The 27,033-nt window shown below is 39.4% G+C and overlaps 1 protein-coding gene across 1 annotated transcript in view; it reads right to left on the reverse strand.

Annotated features, from left to right (window-relative positions):
* Positions 1–27,033, reverse strand: part of AFF2 (AF4/FMR2 family member 2) — a 340,167-nt gene that overhangs the window by 144,313 nt on the left and 168,821 nt on the right. The window contains exon 5 of the mRNA XM_042824815.1: positions 18,111–18,155. Coding sequence (XP_042680749.1) covers positions 18,111–18,155 — 45 coding nt within the window. The remainder of the gene's footprint in view (positions 1–18,110; positions 18,156–27,033) is intronic.

Here is a 27,033-nt window from a genome sequence, read left to right on the forward strand (position 1 = left end):
TTTGTAATTAATTCAAAAAAATTTAAATAAAAAAAAAAAATTCCCCCCCCCCCCCCCCCCCCCAGGAGAGTTAAAGGAACAAAAAAGTTTGATCAAACCAAATTTGGAAGTATTTAGAAATTCCTGGAAGTAACAATAACACAACTGAGAATACAAAATGCTTTAAAGAAGAATTTAATGGAAACCAAGTAATCCCACAAAATCAAGTTAGGATTTATTTTCATATGGTTTGGACTTAAAGTAATTCCAAAATCATGTTAACTATTGGAGTGGGCAGATGATTGCTATGGAAGCATACATTTTTTACAGACCTGGAGATTAAATGAGAAAGTAAACCTGCACAGTTTGTTGGCTTGAAAGTCACTGTGGTCGTCTGATGTAGTAACATCAAGCATTCTCCTTCCTGAAAACTATTTAAACATGTTTTAATTGAATCCATGTGTTTTATTTATATATGAGCTAAGCACGCTTGTCTCTTCAGTTCGGTCTGCTTTTTTTCAGCTAGAAAAGCCCTCAGGTAGGTAACTAAGATGTACACATGCAGAAGAGCTCTAACAAATCACCAAAAATACAACTACAGGTTGTACAACAGAGGTACAGGTCCGAATTGGGGTCTAAAAGGAAGAAGTAGGGAAGGACTGAAACCTGCCTGTTTCTAAGGAACAGAGCTCGGGGGATATGAAGCAGATGGTAAATAGCTTTAAAAAATCAGTCACTAAAATTAATAGCCACCTTCCAGATTTATTTCCTTTCTCTGTGTTTAATTTTTTCATCATTTCCTTCTTGCTCGAAATGAAAATACTGAGTTTTAAATACAGGTAAAAGCACGGAGTCTGGCTCTAGGAGGCCACTGGGAAAGAAAGCAGCTACATCATGTACGTTGTGTCCATTCTGAAGCAGCTTCTTTCCTACAGTGTACTTTAAACTGCTTAGCCTGATCTAATTTGAGGTCTCCCAAGATACAAGACTTGTGCTACTCCCCTTGGGAGAATCAAGGGGAGACATGAGAACAGTCTGCAATTACAGAAAGGGCTGTTGCAAAAGGAGAGAATAATCTTTTCTTCAGTTTTATGGAGGATATGAACTTAAAATACAGCCAGAAGGACACACACATACAAAAGCTTTCTAACAGTAAGGACAGTGCAGCACTGAAACAGATTGTTCATGCAGCAATCTCCATCTTTGTAGGAGCGCATTTAAGAACAGATTTGCACCCATCAGTCAGGAACAGCTTGGGTAGAAATGATTCCAGCACTTGGACATGGATGTGTAGTAGATGATGGGATTCCTAAGATCCCACCCAGCCCAACAGTGCCATTTATTGGCCTGACAGATCTCTCTTGGCTACCCCTACTGCCTCCTGCGGATAGCAGATCCATAAAAATGGAGAAGAAAGAAACAATCCTGGTGGTTTTCTCTTCCTTAGCACTGGGGTTTACAAAGGCAGTTACAGCACTGAATCTTTGCCCATTACAAGGAGAAGGAGGAAGAATAACCCTGTACTCATCATTGCTGCTAAACAGAGCTTATTTTGGGTATTTTCTCTGTCAGTTGCCCTATTCAGTCCTTTCAGATCTTAGCTAAATCTGTTGCTTTAAACTTTCTCCGATTTTTGGTTACACAGTATGTTAAAGCTGAGTTTAGAAAAAAATTACTATATGATGAATAGACGTTCCAAACTTATTACAAACTTAATGTTACAGCTGCTGCTAAGCAACCTATTGCCTTGATGGAATAAAGATAACCAAGTGATTTACCATTTATTAAGGCCTCTATAAATGATTTATTAATGTTTAATTAACTATTTATCAACGCAGTCTTAATAAAAAGTGTTTCTTGTTTCAAAGTATCTTCCTTGTTTCAGTATTCATACAAATCTGATCAAACTCTCCCTGCTAGGAAGCCAGGAGTGTGTGAGGGGTAGCCATGTTTTATGTGTATGACACATAAAAACTATGTCAACTCCTCCCCTTTGGGGAAAAGGCTAAGAGAAGAATGTATATTAAAAAAAAAAAAAAACAAACATATATAAATATACACATATATAAATAAAAGCAAATTACAGTAAAGCCTAATGGAACACAAAGACTATAAAACTAAGGGTTGTTTTTCATATATATTCCTTCTGAAGGAATGGAAAACTGACATAAACACTTGGGAATAGCCTGACTGGTAATTGGTCTGGTTTATACTGTGCCAAAGGCTTCATTAGGAAGGGATTTAGGACATTATGAAAGTATTGGTAGGGACATGACAGGTAAGTTCATATATATGGATTTGATTATCATGTTTCAGCATTTAAAATACTTCTCAGCATCAAAGGGATTCCAGATACTTTTCCCTGTAGGGAGAATAAATAAATAAAGATTTCAGTGATGGACCAATGGCCTCCAAGAGAATCATAGAATTACAAGGTTGGAAAGAGAACTCTTCTGATATGAGTATTACTTCAGGAAACTATTTACTCATGTAAATGTTTTAGCAAATTTATCACCAGCAGCAAGTGCCCAGCGCTTATTTTCTTCTGCCACGATGTCTTTGTCGTACTAAAATCTATCTTGCTACTGTACCAAAAATTACTAGAAAACCATTTGGAAACACAGTGCATGCACACACAAGCTTCTTATTACAGAGCTAGAGTTTATTCTACGAAAAGCAGCCATTTCCCTGACCATAATCTAAAAACACAGTGTTCACCTTGTGAGTTTTCTCCATGACAACAAATAATTCCCTCTGCTCAGCTGGTGAGCAAGATGCATTCCATTGCCTCCCATGGTAAACATCTACTCCTTTCCATATTAATAAGAAGGGGAAGGACAGACAGAAATGATATGTAATGAAAATGAACATAGAAATTGCTTTCAAAACTAATAAAGGTTGACTAAAAACATTACAGCAAATATTTCCCTTTCCTCCCTTGCAAACATTTGGGAACTGTTTATAAAAAGAAACGGATAGCAATACAGACATTTTCTGTTGAGCTTCCTAGTATTCTCTGCTTCCTGTATGCTTCACATTTTTCAATATATTTTCCTCATACTGTAGTTTCTATAACTAATAACAGTCATCATCTTTGCTTAGAGCATTTAGAAGACAATAAAAAATAGCAAATAATGATTGATATTCTTATTGCTCTAATCAATTTTGTGTATGTGAACTAAAACAATTCTCCATTGCAGTAAGAAGGTATCAACAGGCAGCTTCAAGGGAGAGTAATGAAGCTACACCACATGAACCCATTACTAGATTTCCAATTTAGCAAGTCTGACACAACCCTAAAAGTAACCACAGCCTATATGATAGTGTGCTAACATTACCAAATGGCTTAGCTCTGCTGGGTAGTGGGTCCCTGCTGCTGTGCAGGTGCCAGAACATGCCTAGGCTCTTCTCTGAAACTTCTCTCCAAGGTGAATCAAGGTAGTCTTCTTCAGGACACATCCCAGGAAGACTGTATGGCCAAAAACTACCCTGAATTTGGCTCACGCTGCAAAGGATAGTCCTTCAGTTCAATTCCAAGCAGATTTTGTGCTCTTAAGCACCTTCTTACATACTCCTGGCATTTTCAGGAACATGCAGCACAACTCCATAAGGGTCCTACTATAGAAAAACCATTATGATGGACTGCAATCAAACAAGATGTGTGGAAGCTGTAGCTCAACTCTTGTCAGGCTTAGGTGATTTGCATGTATAAAGGGCAGAAGGAACACTGAAGGTTCACAGAACATAACCGGAAATGTAAAAGCATGCAGTGTAAATAATCAAGCAGAACCTTACAGGAAGCCCACAGGAGAGCTCCCATGAGGAGTTTTATATGGTGAAACAGAGTTAAGACTTCTGGGGAGTTCACACAGTGGAATGATGAGATCCTAGGCCATGTAGGGTATCCAGAACTAGATGTTGAGTTAACACCAAGTACAAAGCCCCACAGAGAGAGTGGTAAGATGCTGGAACGGGCTGCCCGGAGAGTCTGTGGATGCTCTATCCATGGAGGTGTTCAAGACATGGGGAGACCTGCGCAGCCTGGCCTAGTACCAGATCTGGAGGATGGTGGCCCTGCCTGTGGCAGGGAGGATTGGGAAATTGATGGAGCTTGGGGTCCCTTCCAACCCAAGACATTCTATGATTCTACGAAATACTCACACACTCTCCATAAATATTCAGGTACTTGAGGTCGCGTATACTAAGCCCACTTACAGAATGCCAGGTGTCTTTCTTCTGTCACTCTTTGTGACTAAACTAATCACACTGTTGCCCAATACACAGTATCAGGGTCTTGATGCAGACAGCATGGCTAATGCAACACCTCCTGTTCTTGGCAGTTTCTCATCCACACTGAGATGCACAGCCATACCTCATTGATTTTATTTATTCAAAATGATACTTGTAACCATATTCAGGAATGGCACATCTAATTTTCATGAGTTCATGGGAGTTTCATCTCCCAAGAGATAGGAAGAGTTCACTGAACTGTTAAATACAACATAACATCCTGGCAGTACAGCAACATAATGTAAACAAAGGCACAATAAGTAATAAAAAAGTTAATTCTTTAAAAAGTTCCTAATACCAACATACAATTTCATCTTTGCAATTTAAAAAACATTGGCAACATTTCTTCAAGTAAATAAGCAACTGTGTTTCGAAACTATTCACTGCTGGCACTTGTTTAAGGGAATCTGGTAATTTGTTCCAGCCATCCCAAGCTTCACAAGCAAAAAGGCATGTCTCGAATTGCCTGTTTTCTTCTCTGAAACTTAGGGTTCACACCAAGAGGAGAGCAAAACTATAATTTAGAGTTACAAAACAAGACTGCATCTACCCTGAGGCACACAATTGCGCACATTTATATGACACGTTACACCATCTCTTTTATGTTGCCAGATATAATCAATTCCTGGTTTATTTTATTATTATTACTATTAATATTATTATTATTATTACTATTATTATTTTCCATACAAATAGTAGCAGCCCATGACAAGACCTTATCCATGTAAATTATCAAAAAAAGCATTTAATTTCTGGATCTGCTTACACCAACCTAGTAAAAAAAATATCTCCAATTTCAATATCAGGCAAAATTAAATGGGTAAACTGCAAAACACCTTGTTCTGTAGATTTAGCACAGAAACCTCTTACATTGAGCACTACATTTTAGAGCCATGTAGAGAGTTTATAAACCACATCCTGACAATGATAAAACTCAATCTAAAAATCTCCCAGAATTTGAAAGCATCAACTTGTGCCAGAAGATACCAGCTTTAGCCTTCAAGCAGGGACATCAGTTAGCTGAAATAGTGTATAGAGGGAAATTAAGAAACTAGTTTAAGATTAACTCGTTTGAGATTAAAGCTGAATTGTTTTGCTTAAAGCATGTTTTGCCTTCGTTAAATTTGGACTGCAAGTTGTTACTCATCGAATACAAATAAATGAATCTACCACACACTGCTGTACAATACACATTGAAATCTTTTACAAAGGGCTGTTTTTTTTTTGCCTTCAAAATCAAGAAACTGACAGATCTCTTTTATGCTGCCACACAAGCAGTACTGTATCCTGAGTTTTCCTGGGGGGGGGTGACAGAGTAACATTTATTTTTAATGTGTTTTCCTCTTACATGACTCATCCACACCTCAACTGGAATGCCACTAAAACAGTGATCTGAGTTTGAAGTGGAAACACAGCACACGCCTAGAAAAGCTAAAAACTGCCCATCCAGAAGCTGTCCTTTTTCACCATTTCTTTTTCTTCATCTCTCCGATGCTCTCTTTACCAGCATACCATGCGTCTCAGTTTGTCCTACTTCATGAAGAACGCACTCTCCCCTGCTGTGTGTAATTACCTTCCTGGTGCTTACATCAGAGACTGAATGCTTTGGGGGCAAAGACTGCTCTTTTTTTGTCTTATGCCATACCCAGGACAGTGCTGGATCCTCACAGTGACTATATGCTGGATGATCCTGGGTGGGCAACATAGCCAGCTTGACTGGCATTCAGCAAGCCCTGGATGTTCACAAAAGCTCAATCTGAAGCCTGATCATTGTACTCTCTAATTTGGCACTTTGATTTTTCTGCAAGGTCAAAAGCTCAGCGTGCTTGCCAAGGGTAAACTATGGGTTCTGGCCTGTTAGAGAGGGAGAGTCCACGCTGTCTCTGACACTCAACACTGTAATTCCTTTCTCCTAAAGAAAGACCTAAGCAGCCACCTGGAAGCTTATCCGGTATTTATTATAGTAATTTTAGTCTTTGGAAAAGAACATGCATTTCAGTCTTGATTTCCATGCATTTCAGTCTCGATTTCCTTTTCCTCACTTGTGCCTTGATGCAGATCTACCCCTGCATCTGCATGTCCTATAAATCATGCCAACACTGCCCATTAACCCACTCCCGCTAGGCCAGTGGGTGAAGAAAAATAGACGTGTGTTTTAGAAGATGTTTTGACATAACGTAAACTTTGTTGGCCTGTCAACCTTACTGAAGCAAGAAAAACATGACTTTTTTTTTGATCTCCTATAAAGTGTGGCAGTTCCAGTGTATTTCTATTAGACTCCCACTGTTGCATGCTTACATTTGAGTCCCCATTTCCCAGCTCATTTTTTCTCACAAAGCTTACGAACCTGAGGCTGGAAGCATTAACCACTCAGAGCCGCTGCTAAAACGTGACAATGAGGACACCTGGTCCCACACAGAATGGTCCTAACATTCAAACCCAGAGTGTTCAGGATGAACACCAGATGAACACTGAACATTGAGGATTGCTCTCCGTGCCTACATTGTTTTTAAACCACACAATAGGAAACTACACTGAAATGAAATCCTATTAACAGGGTTGAAAAAAAGCAAAGTCCATAACCTTTTTTTATTTTGGTTTTTGGAACTCAGGAACAACAAGGGGCTGCTCTTCAAAAAGAAATCTCCGCACCAGTTTTCATTTTATTGGTAAAACACTCCTTTTCCAGATAAACTGGCAGCTCAGGCTTCTTATTGAAGAGATTAAGGGTTTGTGAGATTCAAAATGATAAAATGCTGGAGTAAGTGGGAAGGAACTAATTGATTAAATTAACAACAACAAAAAAAACAAAAAAAAAAAACCCCAAACAAACAAACAAAAAACCCAATCCACACTACTGGGAATGTTCTGCCACAGAGCAAAAACAAAGGTGTTTTTTTTCTTTTTTTTCTGAGGCTCAGTAGAATACTTTTAAAGGTTGCTCTACCTTGGGGTGTGGGATGCAAATAACGTATACTTCAACAAGATATACTCAAGACAAAGACATTCAAGGACTACAACGCCTAAAGGAGCCTTTAACACTCAGTGCTTACATAATAAATTCAATCAGAAGATCTCAAAGAATTCCTCACAGCAGACAATACCCAGTGTTTGGCTCCAGAGATGAAATTTAGTCCATGCTTCAAATGATCCGCTGAGACAATAGCAACTTCAAGGAACAGTAACCTGGCCTTTTTTCCCCATTAGCATCAGATACGTTTCTTAAGTGCATATATGCCTGTGTTGTTCCTGTTTCACCCTGCAAAGCACTAGACGGTCTTATTTCTAGCTCTCCCTCAACAACAAAAAATATATTTGCTTAGACATTGCACAGAAAGTTTGGAATAGAGAAAATCTTTACAGAAGAGCTTTCAATTGCTGAAAGTAGGGTTTATAGTGAGCTCATCCTGGCAGCCTGCTAAGAATTACAGCAACACAGCAAGTGAAATGAAGAGTCCGTATAGAACACTGAGCAAACATAAACCTGGGCACTTAGCTTGGAGTTCACATTCATGTCTGTAGTCTGTTTGTATCTCTTGCCTCTGGACAGTGGTCAACAAACACCTAAATGCCAGGAACTGTTAAAATAATCTTCCTTTCTGATACTATATGCTCATTTTTTGTTCTGCTGACTTTTGCAAGATTGGGTGCCTGAATGACTGCTTTTAAATAAAAAAGAAATGTGAAAAATTCCTTAGGGGGAAAAAAAAAAAAGAAAAAAACCATTCTGATCAGATTTGCTAGCTATCCAAAGAAACTGTTACCAAGCTGACATAAATCAACGTGGCAGGATCTACAGGCTAATTAAACAAACGTGACAATTTTAAAGTGACAATTTGAAAACGCTCAGAAGTGTCTTCCATCCATAATGTGCATTCTTTTCAAACACTTATTAAAAACCACGTACTGTATTAAGAAACTGAAAGTGACTTAAATATTCAATAAAAAACACAGTTATAGGTACAATTTGAAATTGATGTCTCAAGTAGATAGGAAGTTCATAAGGTTTCTCAGAACATTAAATTCAATGACACACTTTGTTTAAAGGAATGTTTGAAATTATCTGTAGAAATGGATAAGCCACAGTAAGCAGTATAATTTTAAATATCTAATTGAACCTGGCTTTTGCACAGTTATAACACCAATAATTCCAACCAAAGTCCCCAGCACATCTTGCTAGGAACCAATTTAACTCTGAAGTGCAGTGTCAGTGTGGGTGAGATTCTCCTTCCCTGTTTCATTGAAGGAGAAACTGTGAAGAGGCATCTCAATGTTATGCTGAAAGATTAAAGATGTCCTATCTGAGTGTAAACAGTCAAACATTTACTGAGAGGGTGCTCCGAGAGATAGGAAGATTGACCATATCTGTCACTTAGTGGCAGGAGTGAAATGGCATAGCCTGTATTTTGCCAGCTTAAACAATCTCCACATGTATTAAGGAAAGGATCATGAGAAAGCACACCGCTGACTGTGCAGTCTGAAAGTCTTAATTTCAAAGAAATAAGTTACTCCCACCCCCCAAAAATGGCTTTTGGAATTATTTTCCCTACACAATATGGAACAACTGATGATGATGATGCTTGCAGAACAGTCTTCCCATGTTAGACAGCTTTAGCAAACCCATGGAGGCTGACTAGGCTGACAGCATTACCATATCACTCCTCCACTGGAACAGTCCATTTGCTTATACAAAGGCAATACTCCTCTCCAGAGGCAATACTTTTGGACCAGTATCTCAGGTAATGTCTGTAATTTTGACTTGAAAGGACTGGGAGCATCCTGGCTTCAATTTAGACTGAAGTACATTAAGAAGGCCAGCAGGAAGAGGGAGGTGGATGTCTCCCTCTACTCTGCCTTTTTGAAGCCCCACTTGGAGGTCTGCATCCAGGCCTGGGGCCACAGCATAAGAAGTATGTGCAGAGAAGTGCCAGAAGATGCTCAGAGGGCTGAAGCATCTCTCCTGTTAAGAAAGGCTGAGGGAGTTGGGCTACTTTCGCTTGGAGAAGAAAAGGCTCTGGGAAGACCTCACTGTGACCTTCCAGAACTTGAAGAGAGCGTATAAGCAGTAAGGGAGGACCAACTTTTTACATGGTCTATTAGTGGTAGGACAAGGGGGAATGATTTTAAACAAAAAGAAGGAAGATTTAGGTTATATGTTAGGTAGAAATTCTCTTGGTGGTGAGGCACTGGCACATGCTGCACACAGAAGTTCTGCATGTCCCATCTCTGGAGGTGTTCGAGGCCATGCTGGATGGGGCCCTAGGCAGCCTTACTTAGAGGTTGGCCACCTGTCCACTGCAAGACATTGGAGCTCGATGATCTTTAAGGCCTCTTCCAACCTAAGGCATTCAATGATTCTGTGATTCTATGATTCTGTGATCAACAATCCCTTTCCTGCTTTCTTCACCTTCCTTCTTAAACCACAAGAACATCAAACATCAAAGGTTGCAACATGACAAGTATAGTTAAAACAGTAAAACTCAGTATTTTCAAGTATATGGACCCTCGTTGGTCCATTTTTTTTTTTTTCTCTAGTTCCAAATCTTCCCTTATATGTATAAAGAAATACATGTTTGTATATTTTTAACCCTAAGCCATATTTTTTTTAATGTTTCAGTTGCTGTGGCCATCTGCAACTTCAGAGAATTTCGAACAGAAACTGAAACTCCTTCTGAAGATTCATTTAGTCACATCTTCCAATCCCGACTTCTCTTAGATGCTGTAAGTCTCTCTAGTTTATTGTAGTTCTGTCCAATTTAGCCTCCATGGGCCCCATCAGCCTCTTCAGAAATGTTGACTTATGGGAAGCTTCCCTCCCAAGATTTCAAATCTTCAATACTTGCCCTCAGGCAAATGAGATAAAGTGCTCACAGAAGACAACTATAAGCTTTGTCATTTCAAACCAAAATTGTTTATAAAGCATGCACTCATTTCAGAAAGTCTAACTTGATTTTAATATGTTTTCAATGTCTTCATTTTGTGCCTAAACCAATTTATTATGAAGAGTACACTTTAATAATCTATTTAAGTGAAAGGTAACATTGCTTGCAGTTTGAACATTCATGCCCATATTTAACCATGCTTCATTTTGACAGGATAAGATGAAATAACAGAAATAATTAATCTGAGATCAGAGGAATATTCTACTACTAATATTTCAAAAGAGGACTTGATTTTTGTCCTTAATAATTTTGCAATAATATATGTAATATACTAGCTTCTGGTTGTATTTCTGCTTGACCTCACCAGATGTTGTACCAGTATTTGTTCTTACCAGCCATTTTGGAACTGGGAACAGTACTCCAGGACAGGCACAGAGCAGGCTCTGAAGTTTCTAAGGATGTTTTTAAGTAATATAAGTAATGCAGTCCACAAGGTATTTGAGGAAGGATGTACAGGCAGAGCAAAACATTAAAACAGCATAGAAGTACTCACATTTTGCCAATTAGTTCACCAGTTTCATTCTTTTTTTTTTCATGGGTGCATGCAAAAAGTCAAACTTCGTAAGAAATCCAGATCTCTGTTTTCTCTCACTCAAAGATAAAAGAATTAATCTTTATTTACGCTGATGGAAAGGAACGGGAAGTCAGATCTCGTGAGTCAACCGATCTGGAGTAGAAGTCTTATGGCCCTGTATATTTACAATGTGGGACAAAGGAAGACATTATGAACAAAAGACCTTGCAAATGAGTAAACAAGCTCAGCAGCTACTTGCACCAGACATAAACAACATGAAGTTGTTTTCGATATTGTCATCATAACAGAGTAATGACTAAGAATGAACACATGTGGCATGTAATGCATGGCTGTATACACTGGATCATTTCTGAAGTGACTACTCATGAGGAAGAAAAACTGAGTGGTTGGGCTGGGTTTTGTGCAAAAGACGTGCTAGACAGCTTGGAAAACAGATGAGAATTAACACACTTTCATTTAGTAGAGCAGCAATACATGCCCAAATATTCATGACATCAGTTCATTTTAGAGTAATTTTAGTGGCAATGATAAATCAGGCAATGATAGCAAAACTATATAATAATACTGAAATCAGCAATCACAGAATCACAGAATCACCAAGGTTGGAAAGATCTATAAGATCATCCAGTCCAACCATCCACCCATCACCAATAGTTCTCACTAAACCACGTCCCTCAACACAAAATCCAAACATTCCTTGAACACCTCCAGGCTCGGTGACTCCACCACCTCCCTGGGCAGCCCATTCCAGTGCCTGACCACTCTTTCAGAGAAGTAGTATTTCCTGACGTCCAGCCTGAATCTCCCCTGGAGCAGCTTGAAGCCATTTCCTCTCGTCCTATCACCAGTTACATGAGAGAAGAGGCCGACCCCCAGCTCACTGCAACCTCCCTTCAGGTGGTTATAGAGTGCAGTGAGGTCTCCTCTGAGCCTCCTCTTCTCCAGACTGAACATTCCCAGCTCCTCCAGCTGCTCCTCATCAGCATTGTGCTCCAGACCCCTCACAGCTTTGTTGCCCCTCTTTGAACCCGCTCCTGAGCCTCAATGTCTTTCTTGCAGTGAGGGGCCAAAACTGGACACAGTACCAGAGCTGAGTACAGGGGAAGATTCAACTTGGCACTACAAAATATGTTAAAATATTATGTTTAAGGAGATAAGAATGGAATTGAATACTGAGTTTGAAATAGGTGCAATGCAGTCTCCCTCTCCTTTCCTGAATACTTCTTGTAATCTTTTTTGTTATTATTATTATTATTATTATTAAAATGTAAACAAGATGCAATGGACCCCGATAATGATCAGATTTTACATTCTGAAGTTCTTTATTAAATAATTTCTTTAATACTACCATGAAAATAAAACTTTTTTTTTTTTTTTTTTTTTTTTTTTGCAGGCTGGAATCAGACCTTCTTGTCTGTCCTGATAAAGGTTTAACCTTTTGCTGACTTACATCTGAAGAGCCATATACCCATACATCACGCAGGTGGAAAATACCACCTTCTGAATACAGAAACACTGTACACCCAAATACATTTGTCAGATCAGATAGTCAACTTTCTCTTTCCAGTATCTTCCCAACAGCATGAAGTCTGCTTTGCATTGATCTGGTAGTAAAAAAAAGCACATTTCTAATATGTGTCAACATCACAAGTGAACTCCTCTCATGCCTAACCCAGGCCTTGCCAACAGTGCAACTGTAGCCCACAAAATCACCACAGCTGCAAAGTATTTGAGCACTGACTAATGCCAACCTCTTACTCAGCCAGCTTGAAGTTAACTCCAGGGCCTCCAAATTATGTACCTAAAGTTAATATATTGACTGCTCTTGAGGTGTCTTTCTCACAAGTGACACCATTATGTTGTCACTGCAATGAAACAGCCAAAAGCTTGACTAATCCTGTCCTGTTGTGTTCAGGTACAACTTGCAGTGGCTAGGATGAGCCTCTGTGCCAGGGTTCTGCTCTTGACTGAGAAGACCTAAGGCTTCTAGTTCTCAAAGAGTCTTCTGCTCTTTTAAAGACCACGCCAGGATGTCTTCAAATGACTCAAATTATTGATCACAATGTATGTATATGACTGGACAATACACACACAAAAAAAGCAAAACCCAAAAACCAAAAAAACCCAAACTGCTGGAAAGGGACTTTTTCTGACCTTCCTGGAATTATTGATGAATTCTGCTAATACTGAGCTGAGAACTGAGCAGGTGACCTACTGACCCAGGAGAGAGCTGCTCTTGTAGAACTATTTAGCATTTCCATTTTTCTGGAGTAAAACTACGTCCAGAGAGCTATCTGAGTAAAGGACTGGTAGCTGCTCTCACATATTCCCAAAGTAATGCAGGAGTAACTACTTTTTATGTTATAACAACAGCAGAAGTGTAAGTGGAACTGCTGTCAATTCATACCAGTGTGGGAGGATGAAGAATTCAATGAAGTCAAATGAGATCAGAGGTCAGTGGAATTACCCTCTGATTTATTTTGGTGTGCAAGCAGAAACTGACTCTGCCTCCATTCAGAAAGTTCTGTTAAAAAGCTGAAAATATTGGATATTGCTAAGAAAGGCATAGTTTTTATCCATCCAAATCTTCATGTGCATAAGCAAGGTCTAAAAGAAAAAGACCACACTGTATTGCCTTTTTCAAAGCAGGCTACTGCCCATTCCTTACACACTTCCAAGGTCTGCACGCCAGACAAGGGACAAAGGCCACAGACACACATTTACACGTGGGTTAACTTTTCAATTCATTTTTTTTCATTTCAACAGAAAGAATAAATCACCTTAGAAGCAGCTTGACAGAAAACATACGGTGCTGGGCTATTTTTATAGCACACCTAAGACATAAGGATTCATTTATTTACTCAGCTATTTAAAAGTGGCTACTCTTACTCATTCTCTGGACAGCTAAATGCCAGGTTGCTAAGTTACTGTTACTTGACATCATCTCCTCCCCAATGTGTTCCCACATTTGACAGGTTCAAATGATTTACTAGGCCAGTCAGCTCGTTATTCACTTGTCCAATGACGTCTGGATAATCATTTTAAATTCACATCATGTCCTCCCCAGCAAGCCCCCAGGTTCCACTTGAAAATATTTAAACTGCTTGTCAGCTACTAAGTGAGTTTGTAACCACACCAGACTGCATACCTGTATTTTTCAAATTACAATTAAAGTAATTACGTTTAGCAACGTTCTTCAATGTTGGTTTGTACTTTAGAAGAGAAAACAATTACTGAGGGGGCAAATAATGGGCTGTATTTGTTATGGTCTAATTTTGCTCTGCGAACAGCTCACCTCCGCTGTGGATGATACATATTAAATCCATTAGCACTTTCAATTGGCATGAGGAAGGTAACACTACACGTAATTTACCCAATCAAGGGCATTTTCACCTGCTGATCAATTTACATACTCTCTAATGTCATTAGATGTGAGCTTGTCATCAGAAGAATAGAAGATCATACAAATTACAGACTTTGCTCGTTTAACTCCAGTCATTTTTATACTAATTGCAATCTAAATTACATTTAGGATTAGTTTTGCTTGCAGACTAGAAAGCTTTTAAATAATATCGCATATATCCATGTAGCATCAGAAGTCTGCTGAGTTCCTTGATGCCACACTACAGTGAACACGGATCTACAAAAATTCTTTTGTTTCTCTGAGAGGGACAGAGAGAAGTGCCTGCCCAGACAGCGAGCAGCACCCACCTGACAGCTTCATATGTACAGACCTGAGACTCACCTCTACAGGATTACATCTATGCAACCACCTAAACACCTCACCCAAAATTTCAATTCAAGTTAATATTTTCAATTCAAGTCCTCGAGAAATTTTATTTAGTTTCCATTCTTTCTTGTGAGATGCTGTATGCTTATCTCCTCTTTACCCAGAGGCAAACCCATGCTATGGGTTCTAAAACCCATAGAAGTTGTCCCTTCTATGCTCTCTGTAGGCATAGGAGTCCTGCAAATTCGCACACGCAGCCCTAGATTTGGATCGGCATAATGCCTTCAAATGATATACAATGACAGCGAGGCACACTGGCATAAAGCACTGATATATGTGGCACAACTAACAGCTTTAGAGTATTGGTTTAAAATGTCAGTTCTCTTTCCCCATCTGCACCGTGTATCACAACATTTCAGTGAATTCATTTTTCAATGGCTGCATATAGCAAGTGGCAACTTAATTTAAATCCACATTAATAAGTTGTGAATTACACGCACATACTGTTGATTGCCTATTTTCCACATTATCCACATGCTCAAAGCCAACATTCTGGGCGAAAAAAAAAGTCACGTTTTGGAACAGAAAAAAGTATACCAACGACCATTCACTTTTATGTTTCAATTTGGTGTTAACAACCTGTGCTAAATGCAGATCTCCTGCACTACATTTATAGCTTGGCCGTAGGTGTACAACAGGGATTTTATTTTATTATTTAATTTTAATTTTTAACAACTTTCTCAGACATTCTGGTTAGAAAAACAAAAGGAACGGGAGACGGGGCTGCCATTAACCTCTGGTTGTAGTATCACAAACAGTCCTTGGAGCGCTTATACAAGATGAGCAAGTGGCTAAGTGTTTCAAGGAAATCTGAAGGACTGTGAAATTTTGTAAGTGGGCTCAAGATCTTTCTCCTCACTCAGTTCGAAAGTTTGGTCCTTAATTCAATACTTTTTGTTTGTTTTGATTTTTAATTTAAAAAAGGAAAAAAGAGATAAGAAATTGCAGACCTCTACAATTACAAAAAACATCAATCAAGTTCAGCTTGAAAAAAGAGCTCAGTAAAATCTGAGGTCACAATTCTTAGCTTAAGTCCCTCTTCCCTGCAAAGCCGGGCAAAAAACCCTGAAAGAGCTCCTATGCCTGAATAGAGGCACTTAATTTGTAACTTGAGAGACGAAAATAACCCAAATTTCAAGTAAGAGACGCCCTCAAAGCAGGCAGGGCAGCGTGGGAGCAGGTGGGTGAGGGGGGACACTTTGGGGTGTGCAGCTCTGCAGTGGACATGGCCAGAAGCAAAAGCAGCTGCAGGAGTGACACAGAGTACAATGGTGTCACTTCGGATTAAAAGCTGCATATGTGAGTGCGTAATACTGCCAGATGTTTTGAGCTGAACTCTGGTTCTGTTTCCATTGGCTAGAATGCACACTGTTGTACTCCCACCTATCTGCCTTTGGGACATCAGTGCTCTGTAACCCTTCTGTTATTTCTGCAGCTTCCCCAACAGAGATGGAAATGTTAATATCCATTTTTTTTCATCTGGGGAAGTTGTCCCCAGAAGGCTAAGACCCACGTTCCCAAAGGCTCTTCAGAGCCTGAGTCAATGGCCCCAGTAAGCCAGAACTTAATCCAGGTTCTCAAAGCACAAATTGCTGCTGCAACCAAGGCTTGTTCTTTTTGTCTGAATCTCCTGCCACAGCACACTCACAAGAAGCCCAAAAACTAGATTTAGACCACTGCTGGGCATTATCTTATGTTCTTTTTTCACTGTTGCCTATCAAGTAGAATATGACACTCTGCATACAGCCAAAACGCCTTTCCCACCAGCTTATTCTGCATTACAAATGTGACAAGAACAAAGACGTTGACAAAACTTGGGTACTTTTGTTCCAGGTGTGCTTCTGCACCACAGAAATCTGAAAGCCTAAAAGCACTGCCATTGAAGGCAATCAGTTGGGACTGGGACTTGGGATTCAGCCTTGGATGGGCAGCCCCAGGAGCAGATCTGTGATCTCTGGCTTTCACACACTTAGAGACTTAGTTGATCCAACTGAAGGAGACAGGAAAACTTGCACTAATCCAGGTGGTTTTCAGAATGGAGCCTGTGAAATTCTAGTGCTGTTTGTTGACTCAAATTTCTGTCATGGGGTAGGGAACAGAATTGTCTCCTCTTGATTAGAAAAAAAGAAAACATTTCTGCTTCCTATGATTTATATGTACTGTTCTCACATAAAAACTGTCAACTGGATGATTGATGCCTGGCATTTGCTACATCACATTTCTTTTCGGTACTGTTGACTGAAAACAACTGCTTTCCCCACCTACCACGTCAATTATTCCAAGAAAGTAATGTACCTAATCAAATAAAATAAACAGGAGAAGAGATGGTTTAAATGTACCAAGTAGTCTAAAAACTGCACTTCAACATTTGCGTTGGTTTTACTTCCTTATGTCATCTGAGCAGTAAACTGCTGCTCACTTTGAGCATTGAAAATACATTGCATTTATTTCCTTGCATTCATTACTGCTAGGTGCACATACTGACACAAAGTCCTCTTCGACTGCAGGTCTGCACATGCATGTTTGCCTGTTGGTTCAACTTGTGCAGAAACACTGACAGCCCAGAAGGACATCAGCATCAACCCAATATAACATGTACTTGAAAAACAGGAGCAGGTTTCCACTCAGTTTAAATGAATAGTGCAAAGCCTGCTTTATTGAATGAACATGTTTGTGTCCTTTTAAGCAAGTTTGACACCACTGTTGTTCTTGACTTTGGGTCTGGATGAGTTTATACCAATTGCTCCAAATGAAGAAGACAAGGCCAGCACAAATTTCCACTGAGGTTTTATCCTCTCTAAATGAAATCAGCAGTTGGGCCGGAGATCCCACAGTGGCAGCTCTGACAGATTAGAAGCTCAAACTGTGAGGACAAAACCCAAAATGCCAGGCAGAAACTGGTGGGTTGCAAGCCTACTAGTCCCAGACAAATCTTACCGTCAACAGGGAACCCCAACTTCGGAGTGTCTGAGGAAAAGCCCACCTTACAGTTGCAGTAAGGCAGATTTAGGCATATGCAAGCACATTTCCCATGCTCTCTTTTTCTTGTTATGTGATCTTAGTGCAATTAGTTTCTCAGTTTGGAGTAGCTTGTAGAGTTTTTGTTTTCTACATTTAAGCACTAACCAGAACTTCTAACAAAAAATAACAAAATAAAAAAATAAAAAATCTGTACATCTTCCACAAAACCACGAGTGCTGGGAAACTATACTGTGGGGAAAGAAGTAAGATTGTAGGCCACTGTGGGAGAATTAGGGGAATTCTGCCCTAGAGTGGGAGAGAAATTGATTTTGGAGAGACTTAGAGAGCCTGAGAACTTAAAAACAAATTAACAGGAAAGGATGTAATTCCTGACCAAGACAAATTGCAGATGCACTGGGAGAAAGAATACTAGAACTGAACTTAGCCGGTAAGGAGCATCCTGAGCCCACCAGGCTGTGTCTCTTTGACCAAACCCACTAATAACTTACTGTTTAACTATGATGTTAAAGACAGCCCTTCTCTGTGAACGATGAAATAAGAACACTACAATTAAAAGAAAAAAAATACAGCAAAAGAAAAGTGTATTACTCACACGCAGTATTTCTTCCACACAGCTGGAGTCATTGGGAAGGGTAACCTAGGTTTGAAGAAAAAAAGAAATGTTTAGTTAGGCGCTAGATACAAAGTTCAGTGACTAACCATACAGATGAACAGCTATCAAGCAATTGCCTCTGTCTGAAGACTGCTGCATCCATGATTGCTGCATACCAAGTTTTCCAGTTCAGATCAACAAAAGCCATCAGTAGGACTCTTTTGTCACATTTTGTTGCATTATTGTTTGTTTTGCACTACTTTGTGCAAAGAATGACGCTGTTGGAACAATTAAGTGCTCTGATTTCCTCACAATTGGGAACTGGCAGTTGAGTTGCTTGAAACATCTGTAATAGAAGAAGATCCTACTGTTACTCCTAGTAGTAGCCTTCACAGAGAACTCAAGGTTTGGTTTAACTTGCAGTATGCTGTGCCAAAAGGCAGAGATGGCAACACTTAGGAGAAAGTTATCTTCAGCTATCTCATTCTACAGTTTTATACACCAACAGACAAGATGGCTATTAAAACTTGCACACGTGCACTGTAATAAAGTACTGGTAAAATACTGGCTGGACTATAACGGTTGAGGCTAATTTTCTTGTCTCTCATGTCACTAGCCTGTTCCATGTAAAGTATCATGTCAAGACTGAACAGCACACAGTAATCCACCTCAAGAGGCTTGGCAGGTATCTTTTCTCTCCTGAGGAAGACACATTATACCAGTGCATAAAACTATACCCATGCACATACACAATGGTGACCTTAACACCTTCCAGCTGAATATACTTGTTTAAATGGTTGTTGCAGTATTTTCCACAGTCCCTCACTCCAGTGTTACTAAATATCACAGAAGCTCTAAACACTATAACAACAATGTAAGCAGCAGACAGACAAGACCTGTATGTAAAACATTTTACAATACTTGCAGGCACTTTCAATAGATTCTTATCATGGCAGTAGAACAGCAGAGGAAGAGGCAATACTCAGGGAGATACCAAAAACAGGTTAAGCAAAGTACTTCATAACAATTCAGTGAGACTTTTCTACCTCCTGATGACTAGTTTGATAATGGAAACTCATGACAGATTCATTTCTGCCATTCAAATCTGCTACAGAGCTTGACTGAAAGCATGAGTATGGCTTTCCTCCTAGACTTCAAAAAGCACAAAGCTTCAAGAATAAATCCAAAAGTGACTAAAGTCAAAGACCAGGAAGATCAAACAGCTCACCATGTTCATTTCCTATTAATGTTGCACACTTTATATTCTAGTACTGGTGTTAGTCTAGCTCAAAAACTACAGAGAAGTGGGTCTTCAGTTTCTTCTCTTAATAGAATATGGAGTAGCGTTTGAAACTATTTGTCCCTCTTCTGTGATAATTAGTTAAGATTCTGCTTTTGGTGTTACCTCAGCCTGCCCGCAGAGCTCTTCCCACTACCTACTTCCCTTCTTACTTACAGCAGGCACAGATATGTAGAATTATATTTGACTTTTCTCAAACGCCGTATGTTCAACTTTTACCTTCTTTCCCAATAAGCAAGATGTTCCATTCTTTTTGCTTATTTCACTACTGCTATCTGAATTCCCAACAGTTCAGCAGTATCTTGGTAAAGATGTATTGAAGAAAAAATGACCACACTGAAGTACTGTTAGTGATCTCATCTACAACATCAACAGCAGTTTATCATTTTCCATAATATCCTTTAAAAACACTCAACCAATGAAAAAACTCCAATTCTGCCCAGCAAATATCGGTTGAAAGCTTCCAGTGGATTGTCAGCATGGATTCCACCTTTCTATTGTAGTACTTGATATTCCAGAACTTAATTGATCTTCCCTCAATCCCCTCAACTAAATTTTGCTTAAACCACTTCTTTTTTTCCTCTCAGTGCTTTTAAACTCTTTGCTAATCTGTGTTTTCCATATCTCATATCCAGCTTCCAATTCAGAGAGGATAATCTGCCTCGGATAATCAAAAAAGTATAATTGCAATGTGTAGGAGGATAGTAGGAAGACAGATGTCTAATGCACTCCTGGTTCTTTTTCACTGAGGAAGTGGTATGTTGGAATATGAGAAAACAAAGTAAGTATTATCCTAATAAGCTTGCTCTACAACACCAACCAAAAAATCTCTCAGAGCAGCTATGAAAGGAGATCAAAATACGCCTGAGTTGGCCAGACTGGGAAAAGTAACAGAGGTACAGAAGCCATCTCTTTATTTTACGCTCCTCCCTGACATTACACACGGTGTTTCCAATGGCTAGCTTCGACACCGTGTGTATTATTCTGTTTAGAAATGTCATAATTGTGCACTGGGCTATGAACACAAGGCAGACCATGCACTTACTTTGCAGTGCTCTCTCAACTCTCTAAAACAGCCCTGTTTATGTTACTTCAGAACAAATGGTAATAATAATAATAAACGTACTACTCTACTGCAGTACAGCCCTCTATATATTATACAGTCACAACAAGCTTCTGCTGGCAGCACTTACTAATAACTGTAAATGTTCATGCATCAGTTTAATTATGTTAATGGCAGAGAAGATTTTAATGGCTTGACAGAACTTTTGTTCCCTTTGGCATTGCTTTGTTTTGAATCACTGGTATTAAAGTAATGCAAGATGTCAAAGTACTGTGATTGTCATATAGAGAGATCCAAGAAGGAGCTAGCACAAAGAGAAAAACATTTAGATTGATGCAAACATTAAAAGAATAATTATTACAACATGACTATCAGAGAGAAGATCAATGTAAGAGTTTTCCAGTACATTACTATTAATGGATTTTTCAAGAAATGAGACCATTTTTCTAAATTCATGCTACAGTTGCATGTATTCAAGTTCAGGGGACTTGAAAGGCACAGATCTATTGGAGACTTGGAATACTCTTGGTTGGGGAGGGGGGGGGGTGAGGGGGGAGGAAGAAGAAGAAGAAGAAAAGAGCAGATTCCCAGCCTTTCAAAGTATGAATCAAAAATTGCAGGTTAATTCTCCACAAATATCTGCATCCAGCACAAAAGTGCAAGCAGGCCTCATTGCCTACCATGCAAGCCATGCAATCCAAGCACAGGTAGATCAGAGTAGAACAAAACACAGCAAGTAGCTTCACTTCACTTAGTACTATAAAATTTTTCCATTACATTTGCCATTAATAAAATGCTACATTCCTCCAGGAGTTTAATCAATGTTGGACATTCCATACTGTTTCCTTCCCCAGAATCAAGTAGTTTAGAAAGCATTATGTGATTCTTCACTCCTTGGCTTTTTGAGCATTCATTGATAACCAGATTTTAAACCTGAGGACCCAGCTTTCTGTTTTGCATGCTTTTGATGCTTCTCTTCCTTAGTGAGCAGCACCGTCTAAACCAGCCAAAGAGACAGATTCCAGGAATTTTGCCTCTGAATGGCTGAGCAGTTACATCTCACATCACAAACTGCTATCAGCCAGCATGAGCTCTGAGCTGAAGAACAGCTAATATTACATAAGCTGAAGATTTAAGTCCTGAGGTAATATAACTTCAATCAAAACAAAAAGATTTCATACCAGCTACATGTTACACTGAATTTATCTTTCGATTTCATTTTAATCTGGCAAACCTCTTTTGCATCAGAATGCTTTGTGTTTACTTTTAGATGTTGCTCCCAGGCTTAAGGAAAAAAAAAAAAAAAAAAAAAAAAAAAAAAAGGAAGAAAAAAACCCCTAAAGGTTAGATGGTCAAAATCTCCCAGATTGTATTATAAGGCTCTCCACATTTCAGTCTCATAAGAGAAAGAACAGAACTTAAATGATGTGGAACCAAAGGTTTAATGTATGGCTTGGATGGCTCAGTGCTAAACTTTAAAGAGAAGGAAGGAGGGCAGAAATACTAGAGTGAGGGAATAGTAGCCCAATGCCATGCAGATCAAATGGCATGGGGTTAGTGGTTACACTATCTGATGAGTCATGTTGATCTAACCTTCCATTTATTCATTCAACACTTCCTTGACTACTCTTAGCTCCTGGACAATTTATAACCTGCATTAGATCAGAATTTGTTTTTGTGGCCACGGAAAAATCACATGCAGTCTCTTTTGCCTGTATTTTACTCCAGACAGCAGGCATGTCTTACAAAGGTTAGCAACAAAATCTTCCAAAAAAATTATCAGAAAACTCCTTAAAATTCAAATGCAGTGTTGGGAAGCAGAAATACACACTGAATAATGACTTTACCGAAATTGACTGCCTATATTGTCATCTGAACAAACTGTTTGTGAACAATCCTTCTGGCTCTATTGATGCACAACTGGCATTCAGTAATCAGTTCTTCCTATCTTTGTTTAATTGGAAAGATAAAGGTAGAATGTTAAATAATTTTAGGAACTCACTCTCATCTTTTGCATAGGAGCACCTATGTGTTTATACATCAAGAGCTCTTTCATTGTCATCTCCTTTATCGAGAGAGCCATTTTGACTCTGGGGAGATGAAGCTCATACAACGGTTTACTCCTTCAAACACAAACTGATTTTATACTTGCTAGCAAGAAAGGATACTGTGCATGAGCCCTGATTGATCATTTCCACTGTGCACTGCACAGAGATAAGAGGAAAACATTTAGAAAACCAGAAGCAGCAAAACCAAGTCTGTCAGCAGAAACCTCATCCCACAAATGCCTTCAGCTCCTGGCAGCTTTTTTAAGAACAGTGTGCTTTTTTTTTTTTTTTTTTTAATTAATGCATGTGGAAAATGGATCAGGCAGTGCACAGAACAGAGGAGTTTCCAGATACAATGGAAAAATGTTCCCTGAGCTAGGTCTTAAATCCATCAGAATATTATGACTGGTGATGCTACATCTCACCAGAGACCCACCCAGTCCATGGACCATAAGAGCAGAGTATTATTCTCCTAAGTCATGCTGATAGTTAAATCCCTCCAGATTCAAGCAAGCTGCAGTTCACAGAAGTCTTAGCTAGTCACGGCTGTGCATGGGTCAGCATGCTGAACAGCCTGTAAGAAATTACTGCCCATGAGCCTCTCTCCTGTCTTCCTGGATGCATTTAGCACACAGCATCTAGCTGCAGTGAGTTCCACAAGACAAGTTCAGCACACATTGGCCAGAACTCTCCTTGCCTACCAGTAGGATAGACTAAAATACATGACTGCTCAGTATAGTCAGGTTAGTTAACATGAAAAAGATCAGTTGGGATTAAACAGTGTAGGAAACACAATGTTGAGGCTGTATTTTCCTGTTATAGTACCATTTGTGGATTCCAAATTGAATTTGAATTTGCATTTGGATTGTGTTCAAGAATTTCACAAAGTTCAAATGCCAGTAAATTCCTGCAGTTGAGATAGAATAACCCAACACAGCAGCACAGTCTGAGGGAAAACAACCTAGATAGATAGTTTAGATAGATAGATAGATAGCAAGGACCTGGGGGGTCTTGGTGGCCAACTGCTTGAACAGGAGTGAGCAGTGTGCCTGGCACAAAGACAACCAATGACACACTGGGCTGTAACAGTAAGAATGTAGCTAGCATGGAATTTCTCTCCAGTACTCCAACCCGAGTACTGTGCTTGACTGTGGGCTTCCCAGTGTGCAAAACACATTGGTATACTGGAGCAAGGCCCCTAACATGGCTGGGGCTGGAGCCTGTGGTGCATGAAGAGAGGTTGAGGCAGTTGGAAGAAGACAAGGTGAAGGGTAGCGTCAACCTCATAGGAAAGAGCCAGACTCTTCCCAGAGCTTCAGGGACTGAATGAGAGGCAGTAGAGACTTGTCAGAACATGGGAAATTCCAGTTCATTATTGGTAAAACAATTTCCACCATGAGGGTAGTTAGATACTGGAGCAGGTATCAAAGATGTGGGAGAACGTCCATCCTTAGAGATGCTCACAATTCAACTGGACAAGCTGCTGAATAATCTGCAATAAACAGACCTGCTCTGAGCAGGACGTTGGACTAAATGGCTTTCAAAGGTCCTTTCAGCATGAATGAAACTATGATCCTGTTCTTGCAACTTTCTCACCAGAAGTCTACAAAGATGCAATTCTTTGTCTGCACTTGAAAGGAGTATACAGCCACTTCTTTTCAACATCAGCTTTTCTTCCATCAGTATCTCCTTATATGTTCAGGGTTTGTTTCCCCTTTTCAGTCATTCTCTACATCTCTTCTGGACTCTCTCCTGTTCAATAGCTGTGTGTCCCTCAGCTGCAATCTGGCTATACATTACTTTTTCTGAGGAAGACTGTTTCACATTTCCTTGAATTTAACTTCATACCACTGCACAGAGACCACTGTTCTAATTTATTTGGGTTGCTTTACATTTCACGTTTTTGTCTGTTTCCTGTTTTGCTAATATTTTTCCCAAAAGGGTTGTTCATGTTAAAGGCATCTGAAATAGACATTAAGCTAATCTCACTAGCTGAAAGGATCTTCTTTACTAACTTTAGTGCAAATAGGTGAAGAATAGGAGCAGCAAAAGAGCAAGGAATAAATATCACAGTCTAAGTGATATTTTTTCAGATGCATTTGATATTCATGAGGTTATCACCAATGTATGTATTAGTACTGTATGTTTGGTCCATGGATAGGTTACTGGATTTGGTGGGTCTCTTGTGTGATCTAGCACTGTCAGCCAATATCCTGATGGGTCTAAGACCTATCAGACTCAGGAAGCTGAATGAACACAAACATGGTGGTATTACAAAAAATAATTGCTTCCGTGGTATTCAAATACATATATGTGTTTTTCGCAGGGTTATTCATTCCCAAGGGAGCCATTTGTGGGTCCCAAATAATGTATATTCACTGTTTTCTTTTGGTACTTCCACCACCTTGGAACCAAAATACCACCATAAGACTACATTTTTCATTATTTCAACCCTCAAAATATATCCTAGGGCTTACTAGAAGGTCTGTGAAAACATATTCTTTGTATTTATAAAAAAAAAAAAAAAAGAGAGAGAGAGAAAGAAAAATGCCTAAAACAAAATACAGAGAGCTTCTCTTCTGTTCATCCTTAATGCAAACACTACACTATGAAGGAGTTGTATCAAACATGCATTTACTGGTAACAAAAAAAAGTTTTCAGGAGCAGACCAGACTAATTGATTTATTAAGCTAAGACAGCCTGGTCTGCAGTCAGTGCTGCTTTTCAAGTGTTGGATGAAGAAGTATATGCCTGTTCCCTGAAGTACATCACAGACACTAGGAAAAACAGCTTATTGTTGTGGTCCAAAATGTGCCTGACTCCCACTGACTTCAGTGAACTTCCCTAGAAGTCTCGAGTTGAGAAGCCCAAACCAACAACAACAGGCAGCTTTAGTTTTTATATAAAAGCTCCAACATACTCCTCTCCAGTCACCCCCATCAAAATGGTGCTGTTACACCAAAGTGTGGCTCTTAGGTGCTAACTCACAATCTGGAAAGCATTTTATTTTGGTTTCTCTACAATGAATTCAGCTTACAACACCCTCCCAGTCAGACCAACTGCAAGGACTCTGTTTCTTCTCTGGCATTTAGTTCTGCTGCAGTAACCTTTAGACTGGGTAGATCTGGATGTGACAATTTTATTTGTCTTGTTCTTTGTGTGTGATATTCAGCCCATTTTTTTCCTTTTTTTTTTCATTTCTTTGATGTTTTCTTTTATAAATACCATTTCAGTGTTGATCAGCATAAAATAGTTTCCATGAAAACACAACATGCTGATGTTTAATTTAAACTCAATGGTTCTCCATTATTTTCATGTAGCAAGTTGTCAAAGACTATTACAGAGAGAAACCTGATAAAGCAATCTCTCAGTTCGGAATGTCTGGGATTTTTCTTAGTGTTGGTAAGGCTGCAAATTTTACTTATGGAATATTCTGAACATAGTGTCATAGGAGCTCTCCATGATGATAATGCCAGACTAACTACTCACGTCAGTTTTCAGTCAGGTCCCAACAAAGCCTCTCATATGTGACTAAGCATTGATGTTATATGCATGGAGGCTGTTACATGCCATTTAATATTGATAGAGAGCAATCAAGTTTGGAACTTAATATTTTCTTTTTTCTCCCTTCTCTGTTTATCTTTCCCCCATCCTCTTCTACCATCCAACAACTGCAGGTACTCATTTACCTATGTAACATAAGTACATTCTCACATGTGCCTTATTCTGGGAGCAGCTACCTTGTATGTCTCCATTACACTGATGATAAAAAGCACACTGACCTAAAATGCCACTGTGCTCTCGTCCACTTTAAACATCAAAGCCTGTCTAGCAGACTGTGCAACCCTCTGGTGCGGTGAGATATGTGGTGCGGCAGAAATAAAGATTAAGTGCCTGCTTCTTGTCTTACTTGTACCGGTGTGAATGAAATCCAACTCCACTGAAGACAGTGAGACAGCACAAATACAGAAGGAGTGTGAAGTGAGCTTGGCTTCTGAATCTATTTGCTCTCGGTTATAGTAATGTAAATGAGAAGCCGCATTCATTCTTGGTGTAACCCTTGGAGAAACCTCTTGGAAATCACTCAAAATCCCTCTACTCTACAGACACAACTATCAAAATTTAATACAGCTTGGAACTGGATGTCCTTTAAATCTATTTTACGTTAGTGTATTTAGTGTCTGTTCCCAGTACATGCCAGAAAGAGAGCATGCAGAATCAGGCAGCAGGCTGGGACAATGAAAGTCCACTGATGTCAGTGCAGTTGCATCAGTGTAGCCTGAAGCATTATTTGACCTCACGAATCCAGGCTATAGCATCTCTCTTGTGCTTTGTAAGAGGAACTTTTTAAAGCGTCTGTTTACATTTGACAGTATCTTTACCGTGGCTGTAAGAACACAGCAAGCAACTGTGTTGCTTAGCTGCTCCACTTCACTTTTTTAAGCAGGTATGGACATCCTCACAGAACAATGTACTCCTGTGTTTAATTTGTACAGCAGTTTGCAAGGCTGC

The sequence above is a fragment of the Centrocercus urophasianus genome, unplaced genomic scaffold (genome assembly GCF_019232065.1).
Source record: "Centrocercus urophasianus isolate 14NV4802_14NV808 unplaced genomic scaffold, USGS_Curo_1.0 seq_24, whole genome shotgun sequence".
Classification (NCBI taxonomy): Eukaryota; Metazoa; Chordata; class Aves; order Galliformes; family Phasianidae; genus Centrocercus; species Centrocercus urophasianus.